The sequence below is a fragment of the Prosopis cineraria genome, unplaced genomic scaffold (assembly GCF_029017545.1).
Source record: "Prosopis cineraria cultivar Desert tree isolate PC_DT_omini unplaced genomic scaffold, ASM2901754v1 PC123, whole genome shotgun sequence".
NCBI lineage: Eukaryota > Viridiplantae > Streptophyta > Magnoliopsida > Fabales > Fabaceae > Prosopis > Prosopis cineraria.
The window spans coordinates 1-25986 of NW_026555450.1; the positions used below are offsets into that span (position 1 = coordinate 1).

Sequence of the window (25986 nt, forward strand, 5' to 3'; positions counted from 1 at the left end):
TTTTACATGGGATAGGCGTAGACAGTAACCCAACCAATTTAAATATTCCCGATCATTTACCAAATATGGCTCATTAATATCAATTTTTAAACGAATTAAGTAAACAATGAATATTATGGAATAATCAGGCGAATCATTATAATTATTTCGTTCTTCCATATATATTTTTTAACGTCGAAATATGATACTTTTCTCTGCAAAACCATCATTTCTAGCCGTTGATTAAATTTACAAACTACAAGTGTTAATGGTTGGTTTCACATAGTGGGTGTCATGCATTGCTTGATAACGATCCAAGGAAACATGTCGTTTATACCAAGAGTAAATGAGGGATTCACGGAGAAATTGGCAATACAACTTGTCTCGCCACGTGTTTTTAGCAATTGTTCAGGTTCTCACTAATTAATTAACCAGAACATTCCTTCATGTTGGTAACATAAATCTAGAGTGTTGATTCGCTCAATTTTACTCCTCCCTCATGCTTATTGCAAAGTAAAGGTAGACTTCGTCTTTCTGAAGATTCTTTATTCCTTTTCCTTTTGCATTTCTCATTACATTTTCTTCAGCCTTTCCTTTTTCTTTTCATATCCGTTTTATCATGTATGTTTCTCAACAAAGGCTTCAAATCACTCTAGTGGGAGTACAATTTATACCGTTGTCCATCTAGATCTACATATAAAGATTGCAGGCTCCACAAGCTATATTCCAAAGTAAGAATTAACGAAACTAAGAGAACGAAGATGTTCTATACATGCGGCATATTCACATCACTTTGAGTAGCAAGAAAAGAAAAACGACTGATTCGGCAATGAGATCATTTAAGTTTGACTGCTTCGGGTCACGTAAATTTGGCTATAATAAGCTGCATGATAAAGACTAATGTACAAGTCCTATGGGGGAACTCCGGAGTCCTTTTAATTATCAGAATATTTTGGAGGACGAACCATCGGTTTTGGACCTAACTAATTAAGCATTACCGTCTTCTTCATGAACTTGAACCGGAAGGCCGCCTCTTACAGTGGCGGTAAGACCCGGGACGAAGCGGGGCTCTTGATTTGCCCCGACTGATCGAATTTTTAACCTTCGAACCAAGGCAATCACCACAGACTTCATCTCCACAAGAGCCAATTCCTTTCCCAAACAAACCCTAAGACCTGCCTGGAAAACCGGGTATTTAAATGGACACTCATGCACAAAACACCATCTTGCAACCACCTCTGAGGCTTAAATTCCAGGCAATCGGAGCCCCAAATCCGCTCCATCCGACCCATCGCATACGGGTGGTATGTAACCCTGGTCCCCTTCCTCACAAACGTCCCGTCTGGTAAACACATCGTCCTCCACGGCGAATTTTGAATCAAACTGAATAGGCGGGTATAGCCTCATACTCTCATGAACCGCCGCGTTCAGGTAATGCATACGGCGCATTTGTTCAAAGCTCGCGACATCCTGATCCGGATCCATGAGCTGGTCCAGTTCTTCCAGAATCAACGACTCCACCTGGGGGTGGCTTGACAGTAAAATGAAAAAGCCTGTCAACGCTGCAGCAACCGTATCACGACCTGCTAAGAGGAAGCTTACGACCACGTCTCTTAATACTTATCGTCGTTGACTGAACCCATGAATCTGGCAAGAAGATCCTTTCGCGCTGAAAAACCCGTCTCCCGAGATTGTTTTATCACCCCCTCCGCTAAATCGTTCACTATGTGAATTGCTTCCTTTAGCTTCTTCTCAGATCCTACGTTGAAAAACCGTTTTATCTTCCATATAACCGGTGACGCGATCATTGCTCGCTCCGCGGATAGCTTCGACGCTAGGTCAAAGGCGTCGGCGAAACTCGACGTGGGAAGAGATGAGAGCAGACATCCTGGATCGAACCCGAACGAGAACTTACAAATGTTGTCGAAGGAGAATCGTCGGAAAATGTCTTGCAAGTCCAACACTTGGCCACGTTTACCAGATGCGGTGGAAGCCAGGAGAGGAATTAACCTCGTTCGGATCTCTTCAGTGACTATGTTGAGAGCATAGGACCGATGGCTACGCTGCTTATTTCGAGGCTCGCCATTTTGCGTTGAAACTTCCATGAGTCACCGTCAACGTTGAAGATTCCTCGGCCAAGAAGATCGCCGAGAAGTGTGGAGAAAGGCTTACCTTTTGGGTAGTTATCGAAGCGGGTCTTGAGGATGTGCTGGACGTTGTCCGGTTAGACGTGATTGTGTTTCGAAGCACGTGGGCGTGGATGGTTCCGGTGGGCGAGTTTCTGAGTAGGTGAGTGTACCAATCGCAGAGGTTGCCCAAGTCGCGAGCCCAACTGACGGTCAGGTAGCTCCGGCAGATATTGCAGTTACAGCACGGCTTCATCCGGAGGACGAAGATGAGAAAGGAAAAACAGAGAACAGAGCGGTGAAGGAGAAGAACAGGAAGCAGAAAGTGGTGGACATGGTTTCTACTGACGGAGAAGCTTCAAGATGACCCATATATATATTATTCTGTTCTGTGTTTCGTTAAAATCTGATAAGAGGAAAGATCGGGAATACTGCGCGGGTTGAGGAAGAAAGGAAGGCATAGCGTGATGTATATATAGTTGGGAGGCCCGGATTAATAATTAGCTTGGCATTGGTTGATAAATTAAATTAGAGGAAACAGTGGGCAAAATAATATTCAATGGTGCGGTTTCAGGTTTTAGGTTGTTGTTTGAAAAATGATCAATAAAGAAAAAATAAATAGGTGGAAATTTGAGAGTTGACGAGCAGCAGCGAAAAATGTAAACGCTCATGAAAAACGCGTGCGCAAAAGGGCACCGTGGTTGCAGAACGCAGCGTCCTTTTTCCATCCACGTGATAGTATTATATATTTACGAGTATTTATTAATAAGTTATTTTTTTAGTTTCCGTGAATTAGGTCTCTGATCAGGGATTTGGTATGTTGAATGACGCATAGTACAAAATGAGGTTAAATATTTTTACTGATGTGAGAATCAATATTGAATATTTGCAATGAAAATAATGAGAAAACCGAGGAATTAATCAGTAAACTCACAAAGCCATTGCTATAACAGTAAACGACTAGTTAACTTAACCATGTAGTGTGTACGGAATTCAAATGCATTTATTTTCTCTGCAGCCTACTCCTTCCTTTGTTGGCCCCTCTCCCCCTTTGTTGGGTCTTGAATCAATTCAGACTTGCGGACTCAGCAGCATCTTCGCAACCAAATAGGACATGGTGTGTTTAATTTTTAATTGTCACAAATTTATTTGATGAAAATCAGTTTAAAAAAAATAATTAACTATAATAAAATTTATATTTAAATATATTTTTTAAAAAATCAATTTGATAATTAAAAAATATTTAAATTAATGATAATTTGTGCTTTTAAAATTTATTTTTGAATATATAATAACAAAAATGACATTAATTTATCAAAATTGATAATTTCTGTTATATAAATAGAATTTATTAGAAAAAATTGAAAGTGTGAAAATTTTAAATAATATGAAATTAATATATTAAATGGTAAGAATAAAAAATATATAGTTTAATATTAGAAAAAATTAAAACACAATAAAGATATTTTGATCATTTATAAAAGTAAGTACCATTTAACTCCCATTTACAATTTAAAATCCATCAAAAATAGTGTTGACAAATTTACATTTTAATCCCATCTCAATTTACATTTTAAAAATCATTTTATTCACCTAAAAATTATTCAAACAATATTTAATATCTCAAAATGAAAAAAGTGATTTTTTTTTTTGGAAAGAGTTTAGTTAAAAAGTAAATTTTAAATGTCAAACTTTGATTATCCAACGCACTCGTGATCCCCTTCTAACCTTTACAGCAATACGATTTGCTGCTAAATTTTCTTTTCTCATTGAAAGGCGGAGTTTAATTAATCAATTTGTTTTGGACAGTACTTGATCCCATAATCGAGGATTTAAAGAGTTTAATTTATTTTACATAGAGGGGTGATTGTTGTGAGAAGGTCGCTGTCATTGGGTGATGCAAAGGCGAGGAGATAGTAATGGAGAATAAAAAAGAAATCCCAAAAAATTTAATTAATTTAAATTAAATTTTAAATGTTAAATTTTATAAATTTATAAATCAATCTCTTAATTTTTATAATTATATTGAATGAATTTATAATTTATTTTTTAAATTTTATGTGGTTGAAAATTAAAAATTTACTTTTCTTTATTAAAATTTAAAATGTGAGTTACAAATTCATCATAATAGTTTATAAAATTAAAATATTAATTATAAATTTTATAATTTAACATTTAAAATTTAATTTTAATTAATTAATCATGTTAAATCTCTCTATCATTCTCCTTTTTTTGACAACGTGGCCATAGGCACATTGACCCCACATGCCAAGAAAAATACGTATATTCAAAAATTTAGCCACCCAGTATAAACATGGATATTGACGCCTACCAATTTGAATTCCCAAAATTTTGACAAACAACTAGCCTTTTGCATTATGTTGTCAAATGTTTTTTCGTTTTAAATATATTTTCGAGCATGAGGCAGTGGCTGCCACCTTATCCCTATTACTACCCCAACCAAAAAAAAAAATCACTCCGTGCACACACATTTTTTTCATTTCTCCCAAGTCCCAACCCCTCCCTCCAATCATAATATATAATAATATTTATAATTAATATACTTTTTTCTATTACTAGAATATATATTAGCTATGTTTAGTTATTAATATATATATTTTAATTTATATATATTTTTGTTCATTTAAATATATTATAAATTAAAATTATTCTCACATAAGAAAATAAATATGGTATATATACATTCATGTTTTTTACAAGAGGTAATTTATTGTACCAAGAAAAAAAGATAATTTAGTATTTTTACATTTTAAATATACTTTTTCTTAACATCGATGGTCCCCTAAATGTTTAATCCAAAATTGGTCCTTTTACCTTGATATTTTAGTCATTTAGTCATTTTCACCAATTTTCCCCCATTATTGGGAGCAATACAATCTCAATGTACGGGAGGCAACTTCAATTGATGACTCATATCTGAGATTTTTGAACAACAAATGATTGCCAGCCAAAAACCAAAAAACTGATCCCATTATGATGAGTAATTATCAATTGACAATTACGTACGCCCCCTAATTAACTCAAATTTTTATACCTAAACAGTCGTAAATTATAGCTTAATTAGTGTAAGTCCGATACATACATGTGGAATTTGAGAAAAGTTGTGCGTGGAATTTGAGAAAAAAAGTTGTGCGTTTAACAACTTATGCTTCACCTCTTTTTCTATTGAAAATTGATTGATTGGATTTTCTAACAGTATTCTTGGAATTATTATGGCACTGTACTGTTTCTGGCCAGGCGCATATGGTTTCAAAATGAAAAATATCAAGTTCTATGAATCTAGATTCCAATAAGAGGTGGTTTCAATAATATGAGACATTATTTCTGGAACGATGGAAGATCTTCACGTGATTATATGAAAGCAGTGATGAATCGGAGAATCTTAAAACATGAGCGAGCATTAATTGAGGTGGCTGCAGGTCGAGCAGCATTTGGATGCTAATAATTGACCGGCGAGAGTCGGCGGCCATACTTTGTATGGGTGATTGGAAAAGGAGAGGGGAAAAATGGTTGGCCGCGAGGAGAGGGAAGCCAGATCCAGAAAATCTCACCACCGAAACTGTCAGCAAAGCGGCCACCTGCTCATTCTGTAACAAAGCTATTTTTTTCATGTGTATGATGTGTGATTAGATATTAAATATATATGTACAGTGGCGCAGCCATGTTATGTGAGAGGCTGCATTTGCAACCTTTCATTTCGAAAAAAAAAAAATTACAAGTAATATATATAAATTTTACAAGTTCACATTTCATACTTTTAATATATTGCACACTTTAAACACACTGAAACTAAGCTATTTTTGCATATAATGTGTAAGTAGATATTAAATATATATGTGGTAGTAGCGGAGTCAAGTTATGATATAAGATTGCATTTGCATCCTTTAATTTCATAGGAAAAAAAATACAAGTGGGGTATATAAATTTTATAACTTCACATCTCATACTTTTAATACATTACACACTTTAAACACATTGAAACTAAGCTATTTTTTCATGCGTATAATGTGTGATTAGACGTTAAATATATATGTGCAATGGCAGAGCCAGAGTTATGGTAAAAGACTGCATTTGCATCCTTTTATTTGAGAGAAAAAAATTACAAGCAAAGTATATAAATTTTACAACTTCACATCTTATATTTTTGATATCTTGCACAATTTAAATACACTGGAACTAAGCTATTTTTTCATACATATAATATGTGATTAGATATTAAATATATAGTGTAGTGGCGGAGCTGAGTTATGGTAAAGACTGCATTTGCATCCTTTCATTTGAGAGGAAAAAAATTACAAGCAGGGTATATAAATTTTACAACTTAACATCTCATACTTTTGATATCTTGCACACTTTAAACACACTGAAACTAAGCTATTTTTTCACGCCTATAATGTATGATTAGATATTAGATATATATGTGTAGTGGTGGAGCCAAGTTATGGTATAAGACTGCATTTGCATCCTTTCATTTGAGAGGAAAAAATTACAAGCAGGGTATATAAATTTTACAATTTCACATCTCATACTTTTGATATCTTGCACACTTTAAATACATTGGAACTAAGCTATTTTTTCATACATATAATATGTGATTAGATATTAAATATATGTGTGTAATGGCGGAGCTGAGTTATGATAAAAGACTGCATTTGCATCCTTTCATTTGAGAGGAAAAAATTACAAGCAAGGTATATAAATTTTACAACTTCACATCTTATACTTTTGATATCTTGCACACTTTAAACACACTAGAACAAAACTATTTTTTCATGCATATAATGCATGATTAGACATTAAACATATATGTGTAGTGGTGGAGTTAAGTTATGGTAAAAGGCTGCATTTGCATCCTTTCATTTCAGAGAAAAAAATTACAAGTAGGATATATAAATTTTACTACTTTACATCTCATACTTTTAATATCTTGCACACTTTAAACATGTAATTTTTTTAAAAATGTAATTTATGTTATTATAATTTTAGTCACAATATAATTATTATTTTTAATTATTAAATTATAATTTTTATAAAAAAAAATATTAATTTTTAAAATTAAATTATCTTACACCTATATTGGCTCCGGGTCTGGACTTGCCAGTATATATGTGCTCCTCTTTCCGGTAGAAATTCGAATACTAATTGATTGGCTGTATGCGTTATTCATCATAAACATGTTTTTGACATCTCTTTGCTTTATGTCTGCCAGTTGGTCAATTCAGTTTTACCATCGTAGGCCAGACTTTCCTTCTTTCTGTCGATTTCTATTGTTTTATTTTATCTCTTTCAAATAAATCTAACAATTGAGATTTGAGACCTTGTGCCTGGATAAATGGCAGCATGCCAATTTAACCGTTGAGGACGTCGTTGAAGTCTTTTTCCCCCGTTATTGAAGTCTTCTCATAAAGTATTACACGGGGAAAGGCTGTCATATCGCGGGCGCGCGTACGTACTATCGATACCATTCTTAATAAATAAATAAATAAATAATCTCATTCTTATGCAAGGCTTGCATATTACTTAAAATTTTCAATGAAACATATATATTATTTATATATATTTATGCAAACTTGAAATATGAGTTAAATCTTTTTTAGAATTATTTCCGTGACCCAAAATTTTTACATGGCGAACTATATCAAATGCAATTCAAACTTATAAAAATACGTTGTTGAATTCAATATGATGTGAATAGTCAAACGTACGACCGTCCAAAGCCCCCGAATAATACTCACACCGGATATAATAAAAAGGTGCCACCTAGTAGGCTCATATTTAATTACCAGACGCAGCAGTGGAATTTTGAGGTGGCAGCGTTGACGAATTTTGTTGGACGATCAAGTTCAAGACTTCTCTTGGCTTCCAGAAATTCAATATCTTCAGCGTTTTTATATATTTTATGTAGTCCCGCCTGCCTCCGTCACACGTACCACCTTCTCCAATTCATTGACAACGGCATTTGTAATTTTGTATTATATTATTTTCTTTATCTCCTTTTTGGTTCGAGGCTCCTTGTACCCTGGAATTTTTTACATATTGCCGAATAAATTTTATATTTGATTATTTCCTTTATTAATTTGAGATCAACACGGCATGTATTTGAGGACATGTTGGTTTTCTGGAATTCAGATCCTCTAATTATTCTAAGGATAGATATGCCGGCGAGTGCTAATTTTTAAATGACATCCTAAATTTTAATTTTTAAATTAAAACATTATAATTTAAAATCTAAAACGTTAATAAGTATAATTAAGAATATTACTCCTGTTCTATATATATATATATATATTATATTTCCTGTTAAAAGTTTAAAATAAAATCAAAATTATTCAATTTTAATTTAAATGGCCCATATTTTAGACATCCTTTAAAAAGTAGTGGAAAACTTGTATTCCAATATATAGTTGCCTGGATCAATAAGCATTGATCATGTGATTGCTTAAACATAAAGTTTTGGATTTGAGTTGGCATAAATCTATAAAATATTTTTGGGAGAGTTATTTTTAATTAGGCCTGATCTAATCCAATTAGATAGCCAAATAAAATAATTAGTATATAGCTGCCTCAATTTTCAGGCATGCCAGTAAAACGGCATGTTTCTTGAAGTTTTTATTCTTTTCTCCCATCTTGTGATTTAAAATGAATTAAAAATGATTACAACAGAGTCAGACCAATAAATCTATTAACTGACCATATAATATAGTCATGTGAATTGATAGTGACGGCAAACATGAGAAAGATATATTCACAAATATGCTTTATTTTTTATGTTTGTATCCGTCTCTTACAATTAAATTTTTAACTTGACCTTAAAATATAATTATCAACTCGTTCAGTTTTGTCAATATCAGTAACTTTTAATCATGTTCATTTCTGTGTGGATGAAAGTAACAGGATATATCTTCCTTAATTAATTATCATATCAAAGTAGAAGAATGCTAGATCGCGGGAAAAAAATACATGAGTCGGTGAAATTAAAGTACCACAATAATTCGCGATAGGAAGAGGAGTTGATGTAGGCGCGGGCAGGCTGTCGGGGGGGTGTTTGGTTAATGTTAAATTGATGAATGGCGTGCGTTCAATTCAGCAACCGTCGTACGTGGCCGCTTCTTTGTCACCGCCGAAATTTTCATCTCAGTCTGTACATATCCGACGTCGTACGCACGCGTGATGTGTTCTGCTAGCTCATAGAATTAGCTAGTCGAGATGCGTAGTGCTGAAAGAGAAACTCCCTCTTAACAACACGAATTCAGCAAGTTAGCTGATATAGCTATCGAATGCGCAGTGCGTGAAAAATCAAAACTCAACGAAATCCCAAAATGACTTAGGCTCTGTTTGGTTTTTTTTCTCATTTTTTATTTTTAAAAATTATTTTGTAATACAGTTTTTAAAGTTATTTTAAAAAATAAAATAAAAATCCATTTGTTTATGCCAATTAAAAAATGGACTAATAGTGTGATTATGTGGTGGTTAATAGCAAAAATTGCTCAAGGTAATTGTATTTTTTAATAATTAAATGTAGGGTGTTTTAAAAATAAAGAAAATAAAACAAAAACAACTTAGAGTTGTTTCTATTTTTTTTGTTATTAAAAACAAAAAATAAAAAATTTTAAAAATAATAAAATGAAAAATTCTTACTCAAACAGACTTTTAAATGTTCTGCTTTAAAAAACAAAAAAATAATTTTTAAAAACAGAAAATAAATATGCCCTTATCTTCTCCGTCTTCAGTTTCCGAATTGGTTGATAATTAATTAATGATATACTCATACCATGTGCCGATTGAAGCATGCTTGACATCCTACCAATTCTGGTACTATTTTTATATTCTGGACGATGACTTTTAGTTGTCCGTGCCGTTGACACTACTGCCTCTACTTTAGGGTGTGTTTGATCCAAATTTTTTGAAGTGAAAGGGAGTTGCTCCCCTTCCCTTATTTAGTTAGTTATTAATAAAAGGAGAGAAGGGAATTCCTTGTTTGGTTAAAGATATAGAGGGACCCTCCTCTTCAATTTATGGTTTTGTTTGGAAGGGAAAGGATAGAGAAAATAAATAAAACAAATTTAAATATTTATTTTAAAATCTTAATTACTTTTGATGTTAAAAAATTATGTATTATCTCTCTCTCTCTTTCTTATAATAAAATAACTTTTATCATCTTACAAAAATTAATGTATAATTTTTCATGTATGAAATTTTAATATTTTTTATTAGACTCATTGATAAAATATAATTTATTCTTCATATTTGTTTATTAATATAAGTTTATATTCTTAAAATAAAAACTTAATAAATTCTAATACAACAGTTTTTTCGGAGCAAAAAATAAAACTTAAGTTAAATTTAATAAAAATAAAATTATTAACTTATTTTTTATTCCACTCCCTTCCTCCCCTACCTTCATCCCTCCCTCTCCTTGAATAAAATCCACTCTTTACTGATTCGATCCCAAGCAATTATTTGCATACGCTCTAGAATTTAGGTTGTCACTCTTATTTTCAACCATTCCGTTGGAAGAGATGAACATTATAATAATACCGACTGCTTTTTCTTTCTAGAAACTAGCAAAAATTTTTGCCATCGATTAATTTCCAATCATCTCAAAGCTAATTATACATATCAATATTTTTTTTAAAAAAATCTAAATACATAGTTTAATTTACTTATCTTTTCATAATCATTATCAATAAGATGTGTGTCAGTGGTAGAGCCAAAAATCCAAAATTAGGGAGTGCAGGATAATTTAATAAAAAATCAATACTTTTTTAAAAAATAGTAATTATATTATAGGATTAAAATTATAGCAATATAAATAGATTGATTATTATTTTAAAAAAATATATTAAATAAGTTAATATGATCTTTTCATATAAATATGCTCCTTATATATATAAATCATTCAATTATTTTATATCTAATACGTTTTTGAACTCAGATATTTTTTATTTAATTTAGAAGGTGAAATATCAAGAGTGGGAGGTGTATAGTTGCAAAATTTACATACCATATTCACAATATTTCCCTCAATATCATCTAGCTCTGCTAATGGTGCGCGTTTGTGTTAAAATTTTGATTTTGAAAGTTTGAGTGGAAAATGTTTTTCTTGGCCAATTGAACTGTATGTACGGACTTGTAGGGAGCGTATGAGGGTTCTTTTCTTTTCTTTGTTTGTTTTTTTGTTTTTTCTTTTTTTTTTTTTTTTTTTTTTGGGTGTGGGGAGAGTGTTACAAGAGATGAAGAGACTATGGTTCATCATCTGATTGGTCAAAGTAAATTAATAAAATTCCCACTCAGACATGATTTGTAAAAACAAAGTCGTGTGCTGGGCAGACACGTTGGAGTGCGGAGCACGCCGAATTCTGCTTTGTGGAAAATAAGAGAGGCTCCCTCCGATATTCTTAACACGCATGCTTCTCACGTTTTCCATCACTTTTGCAATTAAGAAATCGCGAGCAGTCATTGACAGGTACTAGTACTGCTTGTTAATCTCTCTCTCCCACGATTTTCCTGGACCAAGAATTTTAATTTGACAAGCGCATATTATCATTTTGGATGTATTTAATTTGAGGGGAGGGAGAAAAATTTAATGAACATGAGAGGAGAATTTTAATGTAATTTTGTTTGGTTTAGAAGGGGAGAAAAAAATAATTATATATAAACAACTTTACCTTCATATTATTAAAAATTATTTTTTCTAATAAAATATAATTATAAATATTTTTAACATGCAATTATAAATATATAAATAATTATCATTATAAATATATTATTAAAAATTTATAATTGTTAAACTTATTTAAAAAGATAAAAATAATAATTAAAAAATATTTCAATCATTACATAATAAAATTATACTCCTCTCTTCTCAATCTCTCCTATTTGGATGGGAGGGGTCATTTTTTAAATTAAATAATTTCTTTTAATTAAAATATTGTTTGATCGAGAAGAGGGTTGTTTGGTTAGATAGAGGGGAGCCCTTCCCAAACCTCCCCTCTCAAATTGAGGGCGAGGTTGGTCCCCTTCCCTCACCTTTTCTTCTTCTTTCAAACAGAGTTTAAAAAAAATTTGTACTAAACAAAATAAAGTTGGGGTGTGGGTCGCGGATACATGACCAGGACAGCTTAATAATTTGACCTATTTGTCCCTCTCCATGTCGAAGAATCCGACACAGTTTTCGACCGCGTGCCCTTCTGAAATAATGCACCCTGACGCAGCCGATGAGCCGATCTCTTCCAGATTAGACTACGGCCAAAAAAACAAAAGGCAATTGATGTTTTAAAAAAATCATGTGTGAACATGCAAAGCAATGAACTTAATTAATCAAAAGTCTAACAAAAACTCAATCTAATAATTACTAATTAAACACTCTATGCCAGTTGTCCTGCTTGAATGAAACAGCTATATCCTTGTTTGAAAGATCCGACTCGATGAACTAAATCTGTTGTTCTGTTTTATTTATTATCAGGAGGCATGACTCTTTTTCATTAATCAATTATATGTGCACCCATCCCTGCCCACCCTTTCTGATGGTCTTGAATTTGGGCTATCGTGCAATTTTCTTTAATAGAATTAATAATTATATCTAATTATTTCTCTCATTATTCTTTACACATAATACTTCTTCTGTTTACAAATGTAAAGCATTTTTTTAAAAATTAAATATTAAAAAATATAAGGTATTTTTAATTTTTTAAGGTGTAATCATTATTTTTTTAAAAAAATGTCTCTATTAATAATGAATTTATATTTATTGTAGGGTATTTAATAAGAGTAAATATAAAAATATATGATTAATTTAAAAATAGATAATTATTTTATTAAAGAGTAAAATTTGTTTATATTTTTAAAGGGAAGGAGTGAGAAATTGAGATTTTTATGGTACAATTCTTTGGACATTTAAAGACGACCTCGAGAAAATTTTTCTGAAGAGTTGGCGGCCTAATTAATGACAAATTTGTGCGTTTTATTAAATAGTATATCTTTTGTAAATATTATATATGCCTTTTGGTGTTTTGCACACAAACACGTGCACTCCACAATGTTAGCACGCTGGCTCAAATTTGTTTTTTGTTAATTTAAAGATAAATAGTTTTTGACGAAGTTTTCCCTCTATAAACTTGCATTCACTACGATATTTTCGTTGTATATATTCCGGTGTTATATATTATTTAAAGTAACAGTTTCCTAAATTTTAAGCAAAATTAAGTTACTGTGCATCCCTTGAATGTAATGAGTAATTTTAACCACTCTTTCAATATTACTACTCAAGAATATAAGTCAGGTTATGCAAGTTAACTTGAATAATTGATCATAAAAGTTGAGTTGGGTCAAAAAAAATGATGTAAATAAAAATGAGCTTTTTTCATATGGGTTAGAATTGGCCTGTTTAACCCATATTATTATTTAAGAAAATAAAAAAAGAAAAAAGAAAAAATATTGTGGATATAAATCATATTGGCCATAATTTAATTGCTTGAATCAATTTATATATTTTGTACAAATATTATAAATTAATATTTTGGTATATTTAAAATGAATCATAAAAAAAATTAAATTGAAACTCATTATTTAGATATGTTTTTTTAAAATTTATAAAAAATAAATAAATGAGTTAGCGAGTTAGTCCATTTAATCTGCAAACCCTCAAAGGTTAGGTTGGTTGAGATTTTTCAACCCTTATAAAATTAGGTTGAATCTAACCCAACTCACATTTCTTTCCACCCATATGGTCTGAGTTAGCTCATGTTCCCACCTTTACTTATGTCATGCAAGTATTATATATAGAAATAATTTTTAACTAATTCTTGAATTATTTTAATAAATAAAATATTAAATTAATTTAATAATGAATAAAGGAATAAAAATACGTCAAGATATGAAGTTTATAGGTAAACCGTAAACAGCACACAACAATTATAAAGTTTAGCGAAAAGAAACGTTTAAATGAAACATTTACTTTTTTTATTACTCCTCAAAATATGAAACAATTTTCAAATAGTTCAATAAAAGAAAGTTTTACGAACAATGTTTGTTTATTTAAAAATTTTATTGCAACAGCTGAAAACTATTTCCTATTTCATTTTAGAATACAATTTTCAGGTGTTATTTTAGTAGGGATCAATAGATACATGAAAATTGTTGCTTGTTTATATATTAAGCAATACTTTTATGACCGTTGCAAATCAAAGTGTCGTTAGAGGTCAAAATTATTACAGTGATTTTATGCCACATTGATTTAATTGCCTCATTATTTTCTTATAGCTCACATTTTATTGATGGGACATGGACCGTGATGGACCTGTGTTTAAATTAAGCTTGCTTCCATTAGTTGTATAGATCGCACAACTACGTAGTTTTTGAATTTCACTTCCATACAAAACATATCTCTGCAAATCTACGTGTACTCTCCGGCTCTCGCTATGCCTGCTAGATAGAGAGTAAAATTTTAATTTTTAAACTTAATTAGCAAAGAAGTTTGAACAAAATTATATTGTGAAATAAAAACACAATTATTTTTCTAAGCTTCTATGATAAAGTTGAAAAAACGAGCCAAACCTATTGAACTGATTATTTTAAGCTCAAAAATAATTAGGGCTAGACCCTCAATTTAGGGATATAATTAAATTTCACACTTAAAAGGCTAACTTTAATCGACTTAAAAATGAAAGAGCCAATCCTTTTTTATTCTATCATTATTTTTTTTTAAATTTCATGTAAAATGATGCAAAATATAGGGACATCATCTACTAATGTTAAAGGCTAAAGTTTTAACTGTTACAATTCGTTGTGCTTCTTATACTTCAAATATGTCTCATAAATAACAACTATGTACTTTTGATGACACATTTAATGTATATTTTAAATACTTTGTCAATTTATAAATTATTATATTTTTTAATCCTATTTAACTTTATTAGTATTTAAGTGTATTTATTTAATCTTTTATAAATTATAATGTAGGACTATGAAGATATTTATACGAGTATAGATAATTTTTCTAATGACTAGTCTAAACTAAAAAATTATTTTGATAAACCAACACTTAAGAGTTAAGCCCCATAATTAGATGATGATACTTTGACGATATTGCTGTATTATACATTATTGTGAGTTTACATAAATTTACATATGCAAGGGTGGAGAAAGAGAGGACCAATAGGGGCCACGGGCCTTTCAAAGTTTTTATTTTTTTATAATAGAATATAGGTGTTATATATTTTTAGTTTCCTAAGTTGACACATAATAGAAGCTTTGAGACACCGCATGAAATTCTTATTTCAATTATATAGTAGTCTTTTATGCATGTATAGTTCAATTATTACACTAACTTGAAGATATAGTTGTCATATAATATACTTATTTTTAACAATGTAATGTTGCAATTGCTCTTCAAGTATTGACATTATTTAATTTTGCTTTCATTTTATATTTGAGGAAAGCAATTATGAGAATCATTACTAACAAATTTTTCAAAACATTGCATCCCAAAATATATAGAATGAAGAACATATTAATTGAAGGAATTATTCATCAAAAACAACAAAATCATTAGGCATGTTAGAGACATTGAATCTCAATTGATAACAAAGGATCCCTAGACTCTCTTACCATAGTATACTCGGATGTAAAAGATATATAAAAGTTAGAATAACAAGTGTTTAATTGATGTTAAAGGATTACATAAATGTTAAAGATTGCAAGGCTAAAAATGAAAGCAACAATTACAAGTAAAAAGCTATCTATGATAAATCTAAAAGCTACGAATATGATAGATCTCAATGTTTGGATGTGTACCATTCATCCCTTTTTCTGTGATTTACTTCTCCTCTTATAATGGCTTAGTCGTGTCAGTTGCTCCCATGAAATTTGAAATTCATTCACGAAATATCAGGAATGCACTATGCACATCCTGTAAAGTCTATGGCACGGTCTACTTGCAATGTGTTCCATTGTTTTAATTGCCAACCTATGTCTTCGAAACACTCATGAATAATGGTCATGTCTCCATGAAATTCGAGGCCCGTTGAGGTCATGGTTTTTTTATATATATCAACGATCTAAGTAATGACTTCGAGGCTTAAGGGATTCGAGGACTCTACTTATTTGATTAGGTTTTTCTCTTGCTACCTAGATTGGCCTTATTGTTTAGATAGCTTATTAGGCCTAATTCTTCAATTACTTAATCCACTTTAAGTTATAGCCCTTGTAAGCAACGTTTCAATTTTTAGTACAAACAAGAATTAAATAGTAAATTCAATAAGCAAGTAGTAGAGCTTTTTATACCAAACACAATTTTAAATCCTAAGAATGCATTTAAATTACTCAATACTTATAAAAAAGATAAAATCTTCATTAATTTAATGACAATTTATATTGAGAAGAAAATTTTAAAAAATTTTATTGTAAACATGATAATTAATTATTTTTATACCATGAAAATTAATGAACAAAACTTAAAAAATAAATAAATATATTTATTTTTGTTGTGTATATATGTGAGATTGAATATAAATATATAGATCAAAATATTTATGTTACATTAATAACATATATAGATTTAATTTTTTTCAATTATTATATATATTTTATTATTTCAACCCTCCTTAACAAAATTTTTTTGACTCCTCCCTTGCTTATATTTAATATTTTTAATTACAAATGTGTTTGTTAAATATTTAAATTGAAATAAAAACATGAGAGCCGAGGCCCTGAAGTACTTTTGGATTTTTTGAGCCCCACTTCAAAGACCGCCCTAATTATTAACCGTGCCTGGATATGCGTATTATAAGTAATAAAAAGAAGGTAATTGACAGTCATCTGGGGCAGGTCACGAGTGGCAGCAGCAACAAATAAAAATAATTTCTGTAGCTCTTTGCGGAATCATTATTGGAAGATCATAAAGACACGGAACCACCAAACAATACACTATTGTTTGCGATTCGTTTCAACATGTCGGATCTATCCTTGAGTAAAGTAAATGTGCAATTATTGAAGCTATAAATTGGATTGAGAATGCATGTGTATGTGAAACCAGCATATAACTGTTGCAAATTTGGTGAATTTGCGCATCTGATCCAGTCGTCCTAGGTCATATCTAAAGCTAAAAATAAAAATCGGATTTGAAGAGTTAAATTTAAAGGTCCTATTTAAATAAATATTTTAATTTTGAAAATAATTTTTTTTTAAAGTAATCGAATTTGAGAACTTGATCCTGATAAGTTTTATAAAAAAAAGTTTAGACCCGAGCTGCTTTAAACCCTGTTATATTATTATTATTATTTTCTTTGGTATAACACGTGTTTGAAGTCAATAATCTGCTCACCTGATTTTACATGTATTATATTATTATTAATTTTAATTTATTTTAAAATTAATTTAATATAATTTAATAAATATCAGTGTATGGTATAAAATTTTTGATATTTATAATTTTTCTATAATTATTATGTTTGTGTATTTATAAAAATAAACTCTTTTTAACCAAGATTTAAATTTTATTACTAGACTTCTAAATGTGTATTATTTAATTTTTAAAAACTATGATGATTTTGATTTTTTTTAGTTTCAAAATATTTTAATTGATTTATGATATTTAATTTTATTTTTATTTTTTTATTAAAACAGGGCTTGTGGGCCCGGTCCTGAGCCGTTTATATAAGGGCCGTGCTAAAAAATGAGGTTAAAAATGAAGAATTGAACTTTAAGGCTAAAGCCCTTAAGGGCCGATCTCATAAGAGTTAGGCTTTTTAAGGTCGGATCTGTGCATTTTTCCAACTCTAATTGAAGCTAGGGTATATAAACCTCAAATTTTATAAACCCAACTTCTAAAAATAAAATTAGTTGTTCACATTAAATGTGTTTGAGTATAAAATGAAATGTTAAGTCCAAAATCACGAAAAAAGAAGACTAAAACTCAAAAAAAAAAAAAAACAAGGCTTGGCTCATTTCTAGAAAAGTTGTGCCGAGCACGTACTTAGCATGACTCTTAAGATTTGAAATGGTTGAATGTTGAAGATCGTTGAGTGGACATGAGATCATTATCTGACCTACCACGAATCTTGTGAGGCCGTGCTTGATGATCATGGATATTTTGCATACAGGCTCTAAATTCTTCAGGCACAACAATTTCAGGCACATGGAGCTCAGCTAACGAAATACATACATTCTATACTAGAAATAATTTTAGATTTGTTTTTTCCAAATCAATTTACCTTGTATTTTGTAATTAGATTTGGGATTTTAATTTCACAAGCTATAATCATTCCAACTTTATATGTTACCCTTCATTAATAAAAAAACATCATTTATATCAATTTTTTTTACATATTTACATTTGAATGAATTGAAGTAAAAAAGTTTGAGAATTTTTTATTCATTTTTTGAGGCTTCATGTCTTTGACACTTAAGTTTTTTATTGTGGAGAACAGAAAGCTTGTACGACAAGGAGTTGTTAAAACATGGCTGAAAAGAAACATGTCCGCAGCATGAAAAAATGAAATACAGTTCGCTGATTGATGTGAATGTGTTTGTTGACTGTGTGCTTCACTTGTGGCTCCATTTCGATGACACGAGGTTACTCCTACTTCCCCACTTCCTAGTCATCTTTTACAGTTGTCGTGCCCACTTTCTCCACAACGTTGACCAATTTTTTAGGCCACTTCCCACGATAAAAACATTCTAGATGCTCCACTAATTGAATTTTCTAAACTATTAGACAATTAATTTAATAACGTCCTTAATCATAGTGGACTCGAACAAATTAATTCAGGCCTCTGGACATGAATTGAGTTTCCGTACATTTATTTTGGGCCTTCTAAAAGAAAATTCTGTCAATAGAACATTGAATTATATTTAGACACTTAGATTTTGGGCTGAACAATTGTCCCTCACATGCAATTTCGTCTTGGGCAAAGTTTTATGGATGCACTTGTGTGTTTCTCTTTTCAGCCCAATTACGAATGCTTTGGCCATGAAGTCCATACCACCCCCCCCCAAAAAAAAACAAAAAACAGAAACGTTATATTTCTGCCACCAATACCGGACTCACCTCTTTCTCAATCTGATCTACAATCAAGAAATAAAAAACCCAAACCAAAACCACGGCGCCCAAGCATCCTTGAAATAGATTTGGAAAAGGTAAGAACTCTCCCCATCATTTTTTTTCCTTTCTTGATTTCTCTTTATAATTTCATAGCTTTGCACTTTCCCTCTTCAATGCCATTTTTCATTTTTCTGGTATAAAACGGCACTATATTAATGAATTGTATAGAAAGCCTCAACTTAGAAGTTGGATGCTAACGTTTCTGTGCTGCTATTGATGTTTAAAATTTATCAAGGCTACTTAGGCCCTATTTAGTACAAAGTATTGAATTTTATAGGATTGAGAATGGAATTGATAATATGATTGGCATTGAAAATAAGAATTTAAATTCATGTTTGGTATGTGGGATTTTTTTTAAAAAAAAAGGCGACAAGAACTAACTAAAAGACTCAATTACCCTCATTTTCCTCCTTCTTGGCTTCAACTTGCATTTGCTCCATCTTCATCATTCTTAGCTTCATTCCTCACACCTATAGTCTCTCTCTCACACCCACGCTTTTGTGCTCGGCACCACTGCAACTGTCCTTCACTCAAGTCTCTGCATCGTTGACGGTGGCCAACAAGTAATCCAGATTTAGGTGAAAGATTCAAGCTCACAACTCCATATCTCCAAATCTGCTAGTTCCAGTGCTGCCTTTCTTCTTCATCTTCCTAGTTCCAACATCATCATTGTGCCTGTGTTTGGTTGTGGGAAGCATGATGTAGGAGGCTGGCAGATGGTAGTGTCAAAGATGTGAGAGGCGAGGGGTGGAGGGTAAAGGGAGAGATGACAGAGATAGGAGAGATGGAGGGTATTTTTGTCAAAAAAAATCAATTCCAGGATTGATTTTTCAGTACTAAGCGGTGGGTGGTATTAAATAATCCCACTTAGATGGGTTTGGGCTTAGAATTAAAATCCTTATTCCCTCATACCAAACATAAAAACTTCGAATTAGTTAATGCCAATGCCAGTCTTACTCTCTCATTCCTTTGTACCAAACAAGACCTAAGAGTTTGTTAACAAAATCAATGCTTACTATGTATTCCACGAAACATCCCTAAGAAAAGTATTTTGACATGCTTAACTTTTAGTGCATTATAATTTATAACCACCTGCCTCGTGGCTATAGTCCTTATCATACTACCAATAAGCACCTAGGTGATCTAAAATACCATGCATACATGTGATGTGGCTATGTATTTTCTGCATGAGCACTCTTAGAAACCTATTAGTACATTCCCTCCATTCTTTCTTTACAAGAGATGAATAACTGAATCATCAAAGTAAAGAATATGATTAAAATTAGTTAAGCATCTTGAATATGTTACAAATTTAAAATTCTTTTCAAAAATACTCATGCAGGACAAGTTTGTGCAAGATTTCAAGCTAGCAAGCTTTGTCATTTTTGGAAAGCCCCCTATAATTCGTTTTCTAAAATAATGCCAAGCCAAACACAAATCTTCTTATCTCTTGAAAAATTCGAGGGAGGGAGGGTGGGCATTGGGTTTGCTTATTTAAAGACATTTTCTTGGCATGAACCATGAAGGAATGCCCACCACAGTCTCTTTCTGAGGTGTAGGAAGAAGATTTAACTCAAGCTTTGAAGATATATAGAGGTGATAATTTCAGCCAACCCAAACAAACTAGCCTGAATAAATTTAAAAAATTTTAAAGTCAAGTTTAAGAGTTCAAAAATATTTTGAGCTTATTTTGGTGGTTTAAATAAGCCCGTGTTAAGTTGAGCTCAAATGAAATTAGCCTAAACACCCAAATTCTTTATTTATTATCAATAAAATAATATCAAAATAAAATAAGAATTGAAAATATTAATTTTTGAAATAAAAATTGAAATTAACTGAAAAAATAAAATGAAATAATGTTTAATAATTTAAGTACTTGAACTTAAATAAATTGAAAGCCCAAGGTGTTAGGTTGAGGTTTGATCGTATTAACTTTTTTTACATGTGCGAGTATTATTTGATAGTTAAAAAAAGAATATATGTGCAAATATTTTAAATTTAATTCGAGTAAGTGGGCCAGCCCAAATTGTCTGACTTTATATGCCTATACGCGCAGACTCTTCCTCCGACATATTTATCTGACTTTGTATACCGACTGCATTGGTCGCTCCAAGCTAATGTAGCTGAATAGTGTTTTTTTTTCTTTTTTCTTTTTTTTAAAAAAAGGGTACTGATTCAATACCTTATCGTTGGGGTCCTAAATTATTCACTTGATTGTTTGCCTGGTCAGGGTGTGGGTACATTCAATTCAGTCAATATTACAAATTTCACGTCCTTGGCTTTCAGTGATTTTACACATGTCAATTATTATTAATAAATATCTTGACTTTTGTAAAACTCTACTAAAATCGCTCGTGGGATTTCGTTAATTAATAATTAATAATAGTACAACTACCAGTAAATTTTTTTTTTCACGAGATTTGATTCAACCATAATGGATCACTTGCCACGGTCTTCCATTTTCTTTTCTTTTTCTTTTGGATACTTGTGGCTGTCTTTATATATACATACATACATACATATATATATATTGACATGTTTTTGTTCTTTTATTGGCCGAAATATGTTTTGTTCTCAAAGAGGCAGAAGAATATATAGGTGACAATCATTTTTAATTCTTAATCATTATTTTGAATGCGTAATAATCTAAGATAAAAAAATAAATCAGGATAACTTTTCAATATTGTTTTTTATTTTCTTTTGACTGCATAATCGAAGTTAAAAAATTATTTAAAAGATTCTTTCCTATATTGTACTAGTACTTCTTTTACGTTTGAGATAGATAAAAGAGAAGATTCAACCAATCAAATAAAGAAATATCGTAGCTAAACTGATAAAAATAAATAAATTAAAAGATCAAGATCGTTTCACAGTTTACACAACCATGTGTCGCGGTAACAACAGAGCAAAAATCTCAGTCCCCAATTCCGCAACCCAATTACAAAAATAACAAATAAGAACGGCCGCCTTAAGAGTGCGAAAAAAAAAGAGGGAAAGATATATTTCATACGAGAAGAAAATTTCATAAAAATTGGGCACTTGCCAGCTACCTGCAATATTATCACTGTTACACTGCCATTGAGTGAATCGCTAGCGCACCAATATCTATAATTCACTCATAAAGACTTGAATGCAGACAAGTATATCACACAAAACACCAGCTATGCAGTATTGCACTTGAAAGTATGATCACTTGAGGACGTACTTAATGATGCCAGGGATATGTATATTCATGAAGTAGTCCTCCCAGTCAATCATCTTCGGGTCAAAATAGAACACGTCCATCTCTACCCCACCCCGTGCCGCCGCAATCCGCAGCTTCTCTGTGTTCATATTATCAAATCTGCAGGCCAATGAGTGATTAGTCAAAGTCTCAATTCAATACACGTGACGTATTGGCATTATGTAATTTTACAGTAGCTTCTAATTAAGTGCAGTAACTCACAAGCCATTGAAAAACAGGTAGGGCCTGTAAAGATCAACCAACCGCATCACAATCTGAATCTTCCTGTTCAGGTCAAGATACATCCCCCGGAAGTACTGACAAAAAGCTTTATTGGCCAGATCTAGTCCCTACAATGAAGTTTTTCCAAGATTCAACAACTTTTGCACCTATATACATGACTTTGGTGCATCAATAGAGAAATTAATAATGACCTTCAAGAGAAGCATGTAGCGGATGAACATGTATGTGCGGAAGCTATCCATGCTGTTCAATACAGTGACGTTGCCAACCTTGACAATCTTCCCATCCTTGTTCCTCAGTGGCTTTGATGTGAAGTATCTCACGCCGTAGTCTCTGAGATTGAAGTATCTCACGGGATTTCTCACTGAGGAACCCACGTGATATATTATATCATCTGCCTGGTTCGCATGAGCCACCATCGCCACTAACATAGTATTCACCACCATGTCAGCTGGTATCTGCTTCAATGAACTCTCCATAATTAATTTTTCCATTTATCCTTCAATATCAATCACCATAAAATATAAATACTTTGACAAGCTCTGCTACATATTCTCAAGTTATCATAGTTTTTTTATTTTTAAAATTTCGTGCAACTATAAATCCCACATATAGTTATATTAATTTACATGGGTAAAAGAAAGAATGGGGAAGATATGGAAGGATTTATTCAGAGTCTCACCGCGTCAAAAACTGCTTCGATGTCTGCTGGAAAACAAGTTAATTTTCCTTTGCCATATGCAACAATCAAGCTGTCTATAGTTCTGTAATTAATTCAAGTCCAATGTACGTAAGAACAATTTGGGCTATGTTATGTGTTTAAATTATTTCTGAACCAGTTATAATGTGGTGACTTATATATTACCCAACAAACACACACCTTACACCTTCAACCCAACCAGGAAAAGGTTCCTTGTAGGTGCTGGTAACGATGGTGGGACGTACGATGACAACAGGCAGGTTTCCCTTCATTGTTCCAATAATCATTTCTCCCAATGCCTTTGTAAACACGTATGTGTTTGGCCATCCATATGTATTTGCCCTGATAATATCAGTCACGGCCAAACATATTAATCAAAGTCTCGTTTTATATTTTTTTATTCAAGAGAAAATTTTTACAAAACCTATATAAATTAGAGTAGTTGCATGAGGGGTGGGGGAGAAGAAACCTTTTAATACCCCAGTCTTTCATGGCACCTTTAATTTCACATTCTGTGGCTCCCTCCTCTTGAAGCTGTTTCAGAATTTCTTCTACCAACTTCTTCTCAGCGTCAATGTCTAGTCCCAACACTCCATTCAGTGACGCTCCCATTCTATACGGATCCTCTGCTATCAGTCCTCTTTTCTCCCCAGATACATATGCTTCAATTCATTGAAATATGCCCAATAATGTCTTGTCAGCAAAATATCAATAGATATTACAATATATTCAGGCAAAAAATATCCTTATATATGCCAGTGTGGGTGCATGTGCACATAGCTGATAGTTCATCTCTCTCTCTCTCTCTCTCATTAATTCCAAGCCATACTTTCTTTTGGTCAATAATTCTAGCCCATGCTCTCATTTCTATTTGGACTTTCTTACCGCTTCCAATTACAAGGTATTTACCATTTATCATTTTATTTGTTAATATTACGCCTTTGAGTAAAATAAAAAACAATATAATCCTTGATGTGATGGGAAGTAGACATATCCCTTTCCCATCACAGTGAAAACTAAATGAGAAGAAGGGAGTGTATCAAAGAAGTTAATTATCAGTGCTATAGACGAAATATACCGACCTGTTGAGACGTGGACAAGCAACTTCAGTTTAGTACATTTTTTGGCGAAGCTCAAAACATGCTTAGCTCCCAAGGTATTTATACCCAGTGCAACATCGTATCTGCAATTAAGAATATATTAACAAAATGGACATGAAACTAGAATGTCTAGTCATAAAGAAATTAATTTAGTTCTGTTGTATAATGATATTACTACGTGCGACGCAAATATGGTTTCCCCACCAAAAAAAGAAACGAAAATATGGTTGTACAAAATTATGATTTCAAATATGACACACACACACACACACACACACACACACACACACACCACACACACACACACTGACCTTTCATCAAAGTTAGTTGTTGCAGCCAAGTTTACTATAACATCAGTTTGACTGCAAATCTCTTCCCTCAGAACCGTGTCCTTCAGATTCAAGTCCTCGTGGGAGATGTCCCCAGGAACCAGAGCCAACTTCTTTGCGATGAAGGAATTGAACTCTGCACCATGATTTTCCTTCAACAATTTGAACAACTCCGTTCCTGTGATCTGCACATGGAAAACACATCGCACGCAAATATTAGTTACCGACAAACTTATATATATAATAACTGTATTATGAGCTAAATTATGTTATCAAAAAGTCAATAACTATAATCTATGTCTATATCTGAAGTTCTCTTTAATTAGCGATAGAGGAACCTTCTTCAGACATTTGCTAAAAAAGAGTTCACACACACAAGACAAGAAAAAGATGGCATCACCTCATTGTTCAAGCGTTGAGTGGCAGATATGTTATCCGAGGCTCTCAAAAGAAGGTATAATTTCTTGACATTTGGCTGAACCCTCAGTACCTTCTCCACAAAAACTGCAAAACCATTATATATATATATATATATAAACACAGCATCATGAGATAACCAAGCAATATATGTATATACTTCAGAGCACACTGCATGCAGTGCAGCGAGTAATTAAAACAAAGTATGAAAAAATAACAAAGGAGAGAGATAAACACGATACTTTTGGCGAGAAAGCCAGTGGCACCGGTCACTAAAATGGTCTTGTCCTGAAGGAAGTGGAGCATGCTGTCTAACTCCATTGGCAATTATGCTCTGAACTGATAATGCTGTGAGAAATTCAATGTGGTGGGCTAGCTTGGTGTGAGGGAAACATAACGCCGATATGTCATATTTATATGGGAATATTGCTATGCAGAGAAGAGGTCAAATGAGAAGGAACGATTATTAAAATTGTATAACATGCAGTGCACGCAATATGTCAAAAATAATAAACATTTCGGTCCCAACTCTCGTAATCGTCGGAGGTGTGAATGCAACACAACCCCACTACCCATCCCGCGCGCTTACCAATGAATCAAGTTTCGGTGCTTTCGTAGTAAACTATTCCTTATTTATCACCGTTACTCCTTCCATATAGGGTATTTTCTAAAAATTTATTATGTCCTTGAATACTGTGGGTGTCATGATATTTTTAAGTAATTAAATAATTTTGTCTTTATCTTAAA

At 32.1% G+C, this 25986-nt stretch overlaps 1 protein-coding gene and 1 pseudogene across 1 annotated transcript; both read right to left on the minus strand.

The window, feature by feature from the left end:
* Positions 1-966: 966 nt before the first annotated feature.
* On the minus strand, positions 967-2441 carry LOC129295471 (cytochrome P450 94C1-like; annotated as a pseudogene).
* Positions 2442-22036: 19595 nt separating this feature from the next.
* LOC129295476 (fatty acyl-CoA reductase 3-like) lies at positions 22037-25612 on the minus strand. The gene is made up of 10 exons (XM_054933990.1): positions 25482-25612; positions 25223-25326; positions 24805-25007; positions 24476-24576; positions 23863-24055; positions 23574-23735; positions 23376-23457; positions 22885-23151; positions 22673-22800; positions 22037-22570 (listed from the first exon to the last, which is right to left on the minus strand). Exons 1-10 carry the CDS (start codon positions 25558-25560, stop codon positions 22417-22419), a joined length of 1473 nt encoding a protein of 490 aa, XP_054789965.1. The 5' UTR covers positions 25561-25612; the 3' UTR covers positions 22037-22416.
* Positions 25613-25986: the final 374 nt, after the last annotated feature.

What these genes read in the sequence shown, in the direction of transcription:
- LOC129295476 (XM_054933990.1), bottom strand. Translation starts at nt 25,560, where the DNA reads ATGGAGTTAGACAGCATGCTCCACTTCCTTCAGGACAAGACCATTTTA. An exon ending in AAAGACTGGGGTATTAAAAG is followed by an intron (nt 23,736 to 23,862) that starts GTTTCTTCTCCC and finishes TGATATTATCAG; the next exon opens with GGCAAATACATATGGATGGC. An exon ending in GCTACATGCTTCTCTTGAAG is followed by an intron (nt 22,801 to 22,884) that starts GTCATTATTAAT and finishes ACTTCATTGTAG; the next exon opens with GGACTAGATCTGGCCAATAA.